The 12,950-nt window shown below is 35.5% G+C and overlaps 1 protein-coding gene across 4 annotated transcripts in view; it reads right to left on the minus strand.

The window, feature by feature from the left end:
* Window positions 1-3,303: 3,303 nt before the first annotated feature.
* The window catches only part of UBE2K (ubiquitin conjugating enzyme E2 K), a 75,307-nt gene continuing 65,660 nt past the window's right edge, over window positions 3,304-12,950 (minus strand). For all 4 annotated transcript variants that reach the window (XM_086406093.1, XM_086406091.1, XM_086406094.1 and 1 more), the window contains 3 exons: window positions 7,295-7,394; window positions 4,220-4,348; window positions 3,304-3,576 (listed from right to left, as the gene is read on the minus strand). In XM_086406093.1, coding sequence (XP_086262219.1) covers window positions 3,502-3,576; window positions 4,220-4,348; window positions 7,295-7,384 — 294 coding nt within the window. In that variant the 5' untranslated portion in view covers window positions 7,385-7,394 and the 3' untranslated portion in view covers window positions 3,304-3,501. The remainder of the gene's footprint in view (window positions 3,577-4,219; window positions 4,349-7,294; window positions 7,395-12,950) is intronic.

The raw sequence follows: 12,950 nt of genomic DNA on the forward strand, positions 1-12,950 counted from the left end.
TATGCAGACAAGGCAGAAAAGTCACACTTTAAGAAAAGGCTATTTATCAGTAAATATTTCAAGTTAACTTCTTCCCCAGTGATAGTAAACAGCTGATGTTAAGCATTTATTTTTAACTAGTACTAAAAGAATGGAAATGCAAATTTTCAAAATCAATGGTTCGTACAAGTAAAAAGTGAGTCATACATTATTTTGTAAAAATCCATGAAATAAAGTTAACTGTAAACAGCTTCCTCTTTCCTATCCAAACACTGTTTCCATCTATGTACAAGAAAGTATACATGGCTCCAACTGTCCCATGCCCAAATCTATCTCTAAAACAAAACTAAAAAAACAAAGTTTCTGTTTCCTGTGTTACTAACAAGGATCGTGGACACATTATTACACCCCTATTGCAGAGTTTTAAAAGCTCAAATCAGGCATACACTTAGAGCTAAGAATTGCTTTTCACACTGATAAACTTGTTAAGCAGCAGTAACACAACATGCTGCATTCTGTACTGCAAAAATAAGCAATATGTACTTTATCTGCCAGTTCTTTCTCATACTTTAAAATTATTTTGCATAGTTTTATGCACTATCAGCAATCACAAATGTGAAACACTTCCCCCCAAAAAGAAAAAAACCCAGCCTTTCATTTCACAGAAAATGCTTCTCAAAAGCAAAATGGTCAGAATATAAACACACATATATATACTTGAATGCATTATGTGTTTATGTAAATCACAGCCACAATTCCAAACATTTGGGGGAGCCAGCATGGGGCATCTAATTTAGTACCAAGTTCCTCAAATATTTATATACCTTACCGCATACTTATTTGGATCACAAACTGCTACTTATTCATTCAGTCTGTACTGAAATACTAACACAACTAATTATTTGTTCTTTTAAAAGTCAGACACACACTCAGGAAACAGACCTGATCATCACAGAAGACTATTTGAGTATCAGTGACTTGTAGCAAATTATCTGCCCAGATGGGATAAAACTACACATACATTTAACTATAATTTTTGAAGCCTTTACAACTAACAAATCACAAACCATTGAGAATTATAAAAATAATTTCCAACAGGGTATGCTTTCCCTAGACCTGTACTTTTACTGTTCTTTTTCTAAACATATATAAGACAAGAGAAAAAAGCAAATGCGTTTATTTTTATGTTTGGGGAAATAAATCTACCTGTAGAAAATAGGAAAAAAACAAACAAACAAAAAAACCCAGTAAGAAGGCGATAGTGGGAAATGTACCAGAAAACAGATAATCACATTAAATGTAAATGAGGTAAATTTTTGAAATGAAAATCCATTATGGAGAACCTCTCATACCAAATATTGTAGTTTTCCATTTCCTGGACACTGGGGATATTGAATTGCAGCTAGATGAGTATACCCTAAGGGGCTAATGTGCATAAAAGTCATAGGCAAGTTACAGCTGCCGCCAAGAGCAAAGCATACAATGCTTGATCCTTAGTAACTTCTGAGTTCTCTCTCTCATTTGTCAAACCACAGGACAATTAAATATACCCTGATAATACAGGCAAATAGTAAACTGGGTAGAGGTGTTTGATATTTAAAATAACGCAAATATTACTAACATTACCAAGCCACCCTCCACTAAACAAAACAAAAAAAATTAATTCTAAACAACGATGGAACAAAAACTGTCCACATTTTCACACAATTCCAACCCTACCTCAAAATATAAAGAAAAGTACATGGTTTTAGCTATTTAAAATAAATAAAGAAAATCTTGTTTCCTTTGGCATCTTTAGAAAGTAACTAAATTACAATTAAAGAAGGTGATTGTATAAAGAAATTTATACTTAGGCAAACAAAGGGGAAAAAACAGCAACTTGTGTTTAGTATGCAATAAAATCAACTACAAGAGTTTTACTACTGATTAGGAAAGCCTTACAAGTTTCTGGAAGAACCTTCACATCTTAACATTACAATATATTTAATAATGGTTCTTTTTATTGCTTCTAAGATTACTGAGAAGTCAAATGAAATTATGCTGAATTTATGGTTCAAAACTATTTTCCAAACACTTAACCATTATAATTTAGGATAAATAACACTTGAAGAAAGCAAACTTTTTATAATATGACTTTCCATATACAGCCTTACTTTAATTCATTCAGATTTCATTACATTTTTGTTATTTCTGCATTGGTCCTGAATATTTAATAAGAACTGTGTTTCTACGTATAGAACTGCCTACACAAATCCATTTCACCCTTCATAAAATGTTCACATTAGTGTTAAAGCTTGCAAAACTAATAATTTTCAAACTTTGAACTTAGAGTGAAGTGTAACTTTAATACGTATAGAAAGTCTGACTATGTACAAGAGAAGGTAAAGTTTTCAATTCTCATATTATCAGAAACATCATAAAGAAAGCTAGATTTATAACACACTTCTATTCCTATGTGCATCTGAAGTATGTACAGTAAAACACCAACACAGCTTTCATGTGTTAACAGGGGGAAGTGCAAGCAATCTCTATAAAGCCAAAATCAGGCTAAAAAACCTGCAAACAGTTGATTTCATCCTTGCAAGTTCTCAAAGAAAAATTCCACCAGTTCAAAAATCGAAAGATGTTAAATTCACTGAAAAATTAAGCTGGGTTCTTTTCATTTAATCTGGGAATACTGCAACATTAAGAATTTACTGTTTTTACAAAAAAAAAAAAAAAAGAAACAAAATTGGCAGCTCCATTTTTACAACATTATTTACTTATATAGGAAAGTTTTAAGAGTGGAGAATTGTGACAAAACATTCCAAATGGATGACCTAAAATGGAGCAAGGGATACTGTCCTTCAGCACATTTCCCCACCAAATATTGAGAAATTTAATATTAGAATATTAGCTGTGTGTGGAAAGAGGGGAAAAACAGATATGTTGTCATAGTCTGTTGACAAGGACAAAAAAGGCTCTGACTAGGTCACCATCTTCATTTCTGGATAAATCTCATATTGAAGAATTCTCAAATGCTTAAAATGGTGGTCTTTTCAGCTACCCATCCTAAGAAGTCAAGTACAAGCATGCAAGTAAATTCACAGGCACAGAGGATCCATGTTAAAAACAGTTAAGGTAGCTGTGATGCAACACCAACAATTTGAATGGCCCTGACACACTCAAAATATTATCTTAATTATTCAACGAAATCCTGAAGCAAACTCTTGCTAGTCTTGGTATACTGCTAAACACTAAAGTAGCATGTTTTTTCCATGGTTTTAGCTTAGCTCAAAAGAATTTTTACACTATTAAGTAAGAAAAAAATTAAAGTATTTCCCCTTTTTAAATTTACACAGACGTTTAATTAGCTTTATTTACAGAGCAGGGATTTTTTTCAGTCTCCAATGGTGCCTAGATAACATCATTAGGCAAGAATGCCAGTTTAAAAGAAATCTATGCAGAATCCTAAAAATAACAGATGTTGATGCTCCTCCAAGAAGGGGCAAGCTTGACTATATCAGCATCTCTCTTTATGTTTCAGTTACTCAGAAGCAATTCTGTTGCAGTCTCTACATCCCATGATTTTGAAGACAAGGCCACTATTACCGCATTCTGTAGAAAAGAAAAGGGGACAAAATAAAATCTCAAGGAAATATTTTTAAAATACTGTATCACTCACTGTCTTTATATTAAAAAAACCACACCTTGTTTTTTCATTTTTAAGTTACCTTGCACTTGAAGTGCATTAAAAACTCTAAAACCAACGACTAGAGCTTCTTTGGTGGCTCAGAAGTAAAGAATCCGCCTGCCAATGCAGAAGACACAGGTTTGATTCCTGGCTGGGGAAGATCCCACATGTAGTGAAGCAACTGAGCCCGTGTGCCACCGTTACTGAACCTGTGCTCTACAACCCAGGAAGTCACGACGATATGTGCCGCAACAAGAGAAGCCATCACAGTAAGAAGCCCGCAGGCCACAACTAGAAAGTAGCCCCAGCTTGCAGTAACTAGAGAAAAAGCCCGAGCAACAAAGAAGACCCAGCACAGCCAAAAATAAATAAATAAAATTATTTTTTAAAATAAAATAAAATCAATGACTGAACCAGCCAAAGTTTAAAAAAAAATCACTAGTTTTAATAACAAAGTTTGCTTATCAAAATTAGATTTAGAGTACCGCTGAACCACTTTTGTCAGCCAAGGATTTGCAACAATAATTTAACAAATAAATAAAAATCAACATGCCTTTATGTACTTACCCTATCAAAGCCCATAGCACATAGGTTTTCTATTTTTTTGGTGTACTCTGGACTAGAAACTGGTGCTCCAGCATACACATGTGCCCAAAGTCGAGCTGTCTGTTTGAACATTTCAGGATTTTGTTTGTACTATATGGGGGAAAAATTGATTGATATGACAATGCAGTTATAGTATTAAAAATAGGAACTCATCTCTTAATTGCCTAAAAACCTGAGTTTTCTAAATAAATGTAGATTAGATTTTTTAAATGTGACTGATTCACTTTCCATAGCAAACAAACTATGTCACTGAAGAAAAGACTGTTTAACGCGAACCTGCAATTCACAAGTTGCACTGATGAAAGAAAAACAAAGATATATAATATTTATCAACTTTAATCTCCAATTTCAACAAAGTATTAGAAAACTAACACTAAATGGAGTTATCAGAGATGCCTCTAATCATCGTGCAGTGGCAAACATTACACAGATAAACAGAATTACTAGCTTCTAAAATTAAGTGGACAGTAACTAATAAATGTGACCAATTTTTGTATTAATCACAGTTTGGGCTAGAATACAGAGAGTTGGCTGTTTTGTGAGAGTTCTATTACCGTAGTGATTTAAGGAAACTCCATGTGCAATCCTAACTTACAGCACGTTTTGAGATGATTATGAACTCACGACAGAGCACTTTTTAAAATGTAAGATTCTTCATATGCATTGGAAGAGGTAAATTTATTCTCAAGTATTCTAAGACTACCATTACTTAATAAAGTAAATTATAAATTTAAAATATTAAATTTGCTTTAATATTTCTTAAGATGTTTTATACACAGAGTATTTCTATACATTAAAATTATAAATCTAGTTTCTACCATTATTAACAAGGAAATAAGTGAGACGACCCAACAGAGTCAAAAGAAAACTGAGTCCAATCTCAACCTCTGAGGCTCAGAACTCAACAGGAAATCAAAGCTGAGGTCCAAGCCATGCTTCTATCAAAACTGAAATCAATAGAACATATATAACATGTTAAACCATAATTCTAAGCACTCTATGGCAAATAATAGTAGAACATATTAACAGGAATATACATAAAATAGGGAGTGAACAGTTTTTCAAAGGAAAGGAAGAAGTTTGTAAAAGGAAAAGTTTTCTTAGGCAGGAAACATGACAGACTGGGTGGAATGACATGTAGGAACGACAATCTTGAATAGCGTGAGTTTGAGGAACAGTAAGAATTTAGAACTGTGGTGTTGGAGAAGACTCTTGAGAGTCCCTTGGACTGCAGGGAGATCGAACTGGTCCATCCTAAAGGAGATCAATCCTGGGTGTTCATTGGAAGGACTGATGCTGAAGCTCCAATACTTTGGCCACCTGATGCGAAGAGCTGACTCATTGGAAAAGACCCTGATGCTGGGAAAGATTGAGGGCAGGAGGAAAAGGGGATGACAGAGGATGAGATGGCTGGATGGCATCATTGACTTGATGGACATGGGTTTGGGTGGATTCTGGGAGTTAGTGATGGACAGGGAGGCCTGGTGTGCTGCTGTTCATGGGGTTGCAAAGAGTCAGACATGACTGAGCAACTGAACTGAATTGAAGAATTTAGGACATAGTTCAAATCATGGAGGAACTTTTCAAACTAAGTAATTTGGATTTACCAAGTAGGTGACAGTAGAGGTATTAATAGGTTTTAATAGTAAAATGAAATAGGATTTGAACTTTATAAAGCTAACTGCTATCAGTGTAGAAGGTAAAAAGAAAAGGCTGAAGTAGGAAATTCCATCAGAGCAGTCAAATGAGAATTTTTAAATATGTGAACAAAAGCAGTTAGAGAAGTATGATGACAGACATATTGAGATATGAGAGAAAAGGAGACATAGAGAAGTACTCCATATCTGTGACTTGGATATATAAACAAGCTGTCTGTAGAAGGATGGACAGGTTCACAGGGTTTAAGAGTCTGCTTTCAGTTATGGGAATGTTGCACTAAGGTACTCATGGGATATTCATATACAGCTCTCTGGTTCCAAACAGGTTTTTGGGTTTAGGAGAAAGGTCAAGCCTGACTACTGTATCAACATACAGGTGGCAACATCAGTGTGGATATGATCATCCAAATAAGAGTATAAAATGGAAAGTGAAAGAAAGGATGTAATAAGAACTGAGGAAGTATATTTAAAAGAGAGGAGAGGGAATTCCCTGGCAGCCCAATGATTAGAACTCCACACTTCCACTGCAGGGGCAAGGGTTCCATTCCTGGTTGGGGAACTAAGATTTTAGAGGGTGGGCAACATGGCAAAAAAAAAGGGGGGGCTGAGGGAGTAATGGTAGGAACTAAGAGGGAACAACCACAACTACAGAGACAGGAAGAGAAGTCAAGAGATGAAAAAAACTTCTGGGTTAAAAAAAAAACAAAAAATCTTACAAGGCTCAATAAATCCTAATGGTTTAGAGTAGGAGCTGGCAAACTTTCTTATAATAATTATTCAGGCTTTCAGACCTTGTGGTCCCTGTCATAATTATTCAATTCTGCCACTTTCTGCTGTAAACAAATGGGGGTGTTCCAATAAAACATTATTTACAAAAACAGCCAGTCTGGTTGTAATCTGCTAACCTCTGCCTTGGAAATCAAAGATCAGAACTGAAAAATATTTATTCCATTTGGCAACAACAAGGTCTTTGATAACCTTCATCATGCCACTTCAGTGCCACAGCTGGAGCTGATTAACAGTATCATCAGGGAAAGATCATCACTGAATTAAAAGACAAATGGACACACACATGAAGTAAAATGTTAAGCACAGAATCAAGACAGTAGGCAGATAAATGGGTGTTCACTATGTAATTCTTGAAAACGGCACAATATATTAGAAAAAAGCAACTGACTGTACTGGGTTTATTTAATACACCCAATTAAACTACTATGTTAAAAAAATCACTAAATTAGGTTTTCACTATTATATGTAATATAATAATCTCACAGCAAGAAAGGAAACCATTTCCAGATTTAGTTTCAATAGACATATGCTTATGTTCTAACACTGCAAACCACTAGATAAGGCAGTCTTTCAAAAGTAACTATCTTACCTGATTTGCTACTACTGCATCTTGTGGATCATCCGGTTCTGCAGCTGCCAGCAGAGCTTGTAATGACAACAATACCGTGCGCAGAGTCATTGCTGCTGCCCTAAAATTCAAAACAGGAAGATATCCCAGTTGAAAACAGTTTGCATGACAAAGTAGATGTTTTCTGAAGAAATATGAAAACTGCTGCTGCTGCTGCTAAGTCGCTTCAGTCGTGTCCGACTCTATGCAACCCCATAGACGAAGCCCACCAGGCTCCCCCGTCCCTGGGATTCTCCAGGCAAGAACACTGGAGTGGGTTGCCATTTCTTTCTCTAATGCGTGAAAGTGAAAAGTGAAAGGGAAGTCGCTCAGTCGTGTCTGACTCTTAGCGACCCCATGGACTATAGCCTACCAGGCTCCTCCATCCATGGGATTTTCCAGGCAAGAGTACTGGAGTGGGGTGTCATTGCCTTCTCCAATATGAAAACTACTGGAGCTAAAAAAAGATTTTTATCTCAATCATATAATATGAAAACTACTGGAGCTAAAAAAGATTTTTATCTCAATCATATAATTAAGTCTTAGAAATTTATAATTATATATCTGCCTACCATACATATATATGGTATGGTAGGCTTAGCCTGACCCCAGGATTAAACCTGGGTCTCCTGCACTGCACGATACTTGATCATCTGAGCCACCAGGGAAGCCCAGGGATGTAAGAAGTACAAATATATATATATATATATATATATATTAAAACAAGTAAATCTTTCTGTTTCTTAAGATAACTCAAATTGCCTTAGCTCCCTCTGGTCAACTTTATCTACTGACTTAACTTTCTATCCATTTCTTTAGATATAAACTTAAAGTGACAAAGTAACATGTGAAACTTCCTTTCTGTGCAACTCTAAGAACAAGATACCATCAAGCAAATATCCTTTACTTTCAAGAAAGTATAAAATTACTTGGAGAGCATTATGCTTAAGTGATATGTCACACACACAAAATATAACAACATTTAAATGTGTAATCTAAAAAAGAAAACAAACTAGTGACTATAACAAAAAAGTAAAAACTAGTGGTTAGCAGTGGGAGAGAGGAGAAGGGAGGGGCAATATAGGGGTAGGGATGTGTTAGTGTTAGTTACTCAGTTGTGTCTGACTCTTTGTGACCCCATGAACTGTAGCCCCTAAGCTCCTCTGTCCATGGAATTCTCTAGGCAAGAATACTGGAATTAGTAGCCATACCCTTCTTCAGGGTAGCTTCCTGACCCCAGGATTAAACCTGGGTCTCCCGCACTGCACGATACTTGATCATCTGAGCCACCAGGGAAGCCCAGGGATGTAAGAAGTACAAATTATTAGGTATAAAATAAGCTGCATGATATATTGTACAACAAATTCCACGGACAGAGGAACGTGGCAGGCTGAAGTCCATGGGGTTGCAAAGCGTCGGACACAACTAAGCACTCAACAGTAATATAGCCAATATTTTATAACTACAAATGGAATACAACCTTTAAAACTTGAAAATCACTACACTGTATACCTGTAACTTAGCAACTACAATAAAAAATTTTAAATGAATGAAAGAAAATAAATCACTCCATAACATTCTGAAAAAAGAAAGCTTTTTGCTTAATATTCATGCTTCTAAATGTTTATAAAGCAAATATTTATCTAGAAAATGCTGCCTACCTAACCAGAAAGGATTCTAAGCATTTGTTAAAAAATTATTTGACCAGTTACTATATAAATATTTATGAATAGTGAAATAACATAATAGTGAACTATTTTAAATGTAGAAGATTATTAAACAACATGTCCATTTTCACCACACATTCAGTTCAGTTCAGTTGCTCAGTCGTGTCCGACTCTTTGCGATCCCATGAATTGCAGCACGCCAGCCCTCCCTGTCCATCACCAACTCCCGGAGTCTACCCAAATCTATGTCCATTGAGTCGGTGATGCCATCCAGCCATCTCATCCTCTGTCATCCCCTTCTCCTCCTGCCCCAAATCCTTCCCAGCATTAGGGTCTTTTCCAATGAGTCAACTCTTCCCATGAGTTGGCCAAAGTACTGGAGTTTCAGCTTCAACATCAGTCCTTCCAATGAACACCCAAGACTGATCTCCTTTAGGATGGACTGGCTGGATCTCCCTGCAGTCCAAGGGACTCTCAAGTCTTCTCCAACACCACAGTTCAAAAGCATCAATTTTTCTGTGCTCAGCTTTCTTCCCTGTCCAACTCTCACATCCATACATGTCTGGAAAAACCATAGCCTTGACTAGACGGACCTTTGTTGGCAAAGTAGTATCTCTGCTTTTAAATATGCTATCTAGGTTGGTCATAACTTTCCTTCCAAGGAGTAAGGGTCTTTTAATTTCATGGCTGCAATTACCACCTGCAGTGATTTTGGAGCCCCAAAAAATAAAGTCTGACATAGATAATTCCAAACCAGTCTTTTTCAACTGGGTTCCCCATTTTAATAAGAGAAGAGAGATAATTAAGTATAGTCTCAATTTCCCTAAGAATGGTTATATAAATAGTACCATCTCATGCTTAGGAAAGTTAATTTATTATCAGCAACAAATTTCTTGATGAAATGTGTTTCATACAGTTTCTACAAACAGTAGCATCAGTATCACCTGGGAACTTGTAAAAAATGAAAATTCTTAGCCTCATCCCAGATCTACTAAATTAGAACCTCTTGGGTGGTTTAACAGATACTCCAGGTGATTCTGATGCAAGTTAATTTCTGAGAAATACTGCTTCAGTGCATACAACTTAAAGCTAATTGAGAAAGGCTGTTCTAAACTAAAATAAAATCAGTGTCACAACATAGGTCTATATTTTATCTATTAGAAAAAAATTATAATACAAATAGTTTTTTATCTAAATGCTGTTGGAACTGTCATTTATATTAAACTCCATAAAATGCAAACTAATCTATAGTGACAGCAGATAAGTGGTTGCTGGGAGATGGCGGAGCAGGAAGTGTGGAAGAAGCAATTACAAAGGAACCCACTAGAAAACTCTGGAGTATGTTGATTATGTTCACTATCTTGATTTGTGACAGCTTCATGGATGTATATATGTCTAAACTTATCAAACTGTATATTTTTAATGTGTGTAATTTAAGGTCAATTAAACTTCAATAAAATTTTCAAAAGTTGTGTTTTACATGAAAAGATGCTCAACATCACTCATTATCAGAGAAATGCAAATCAAAACCACTATGAGGTACCATTTCATGCCAGTCAGAATGGCTGTGATCCAAAAGTCTACGAGCAATAAATGCTGGAGAGGGTGTGGAGAAAAGGGAACCCTCTTACACTGTTGGTGGGAATGCAAACTAGTACAGCCACTATGGAGAACAGTGTGGAGATTCGTTAAAAAACTGGAAATAGAACTGCCTTATGATCCAGCAATCCCACTGCTGGGCATACACACTGAGGAAACCAGAAGGGAAAGAGACACATGTACCCCAATGTTCATCGCAGCACTGTTTATAATAGCCAGGACATGGAAGCAACCTAGATGTCCATCAGCAGATGAACGGGTAAGAAAGCTATGGTACATATACATAATGGAGTATTACTCAGCCATTAAAAAGAATACATTTGAATCAGTTCTAATGAGGTGGATGAAACTGGAGCCTATCATACAGAGTGAAGTAAGCCAGAAAGAAAAACACCAATACACTGTACTAACGCATATATATGGAATTTAGAAAGATGGTAACAATAATCCTGTATACAAGACAGCAAAAGAGACACTGATGTATAGAACAGTCTATGGACTCTGTGGGAGAGGGAGAGGGTGGGAAGATTTGGGAGAATGGCATTGAAACATGTATAATATCATGTATGAAACGAGTCACCAGTCCAGGTTTGATGCACGATACTGGATGCTTGGGGCTGGTGCACTGGGACGACCCAGAGGGATGGTCTGGGGAGGGAGGAGGGTTCAGGATGGGGAACACATGTATGCCTGTGGCGGATTCATTTCGATATTTGGCAAAACCAATACAATATTGTAAAGTTTAAAAATAAAATTAAAAATAAAAAAATAATAATAAAAAAGGTTGTATTTTAAAAGCTCCCACCTTGCCTTGTATCCTATATAAAAATTAACACAGAGAACTATGCTCAATATCTTGTAATAACCTACAATGGGAAAGAATCAGAAAAAGAATATGTATGTACAACTGAATCACTTTACATGTGAAACTAACAACATGTTAACCATTCTTCAATTTTTGAAAAATTAGGGGAAAAAAAGAGAAAAAAATGAGTTCAAAATGGATCAAAGTCCTAAAGCTAACACTAAAACTACTTTTGGCTGCTGTGCCTGGCTTGTGGGATCTTAATTGCCAACCAGGGATCAAACCCCACACCCCGTAGTAAAAAAAGTGAGTTCTAACTAGTGGACTGCCAGGGAATTCCCAAGACTAAAACTTATTATAAAACTCTCAGAAGGTGAAACATAGGGTGAAAGCTCCATGACAGTGTAGCAGGCCATGATTTCCAGCATATCAAAGGACAGGCAAAAGCACAGCTAACAAAATAAAAAATAGAAAAACTGGTCTACAACTATATCAAAATTAAGAACTCCTATGTAAAGAAAAAAAAGTTTTAAAATAAATCTTCCTATGCAGTGAGTATAATCAATAGTGAAAGGCAACTCACACAATGGGGAGAAAATATTTACAAAATCATACATCTGACAAGGGAATTATATACAGGAACTATATATACAACTATGTAAGAATTATATATATATAAGAACTCCTACAACTTGTTAACAACAAAAAAATAAACCTCACACACTACCTTATATCCATTTGGCTGGTTTACTATTAAAAAAACAGAAAATAACATTTGTTGGCGAGGATGTGGAGCAATTGGCATCCTGTACACTGTTGTGGGAATGCAAAGGGACAGTTTGTTCTGAAAACTGAAGGAAAATCTAGTTGTAACTCGATTTAATTAATAACAATCTCCATGAGAGAAGTTTTAAGTCTCCTGTATGCTTGAAAACTTTCATAATGTTGGAAAGGTATTCATAAACCATTAAGAATTAACTGGTTTAAAAAGAAACTTAAATGCAAAGTTCTTAAAAGTTGAACACAAAATCAATGTAAACAATTTTTTCAAAATTAGTTGTAATAAAATTAACATTAAAACAAAACTTATTCTTCTGGCCCTAAGTATGATAGAAAGTATATACCATCTTTGATGGTATAAAGATATGTGTACATTTTTTGACTGCTCTACATGAAATTTTGAATCTAAACTTGGTAATGTGAGAAAAATATACAACTAAAAATACAATCTTTAGTTTTCATTTATTTTTCTTTTCACAAAGTACTGACTAAATTCATATTACTGATAACCTTGAGATTTTTAGCATATAATGTGTAACATTAGCATAAATCTATTAAAAACAAATCCTAACAGCCAAGCAAGAATATGAAATTTCAAAATGTGTTAGCTAATTTTAATCAGTGGATATAAGTGAGCTGAAACTCCAATACTTTGGTCACCTAATGCAAAGAACTGATTCATTGCAAAAGACCAGATGCTGGGAAAGACTGAAGGCAGAAGTAGGGGACGACAGAGGATGAGATGGTTGAATGGCATCACTGACTCGATGGGCATGAGTTTGAGCAA

Source organism: Bos grunniens, chromosome 6, assembly GCF_055505025.1.
Source record: "Bos grunniens cultivar Pamir isolate PY7600 chromosome 6, Bosgru_T2T1.0, whole genome shotgun sequence".
NCBI lineage: Eukaryota > Metazoa > Chordata > Mammalia > Artiodactyla > Bovidae > Bos > Bos grunniens.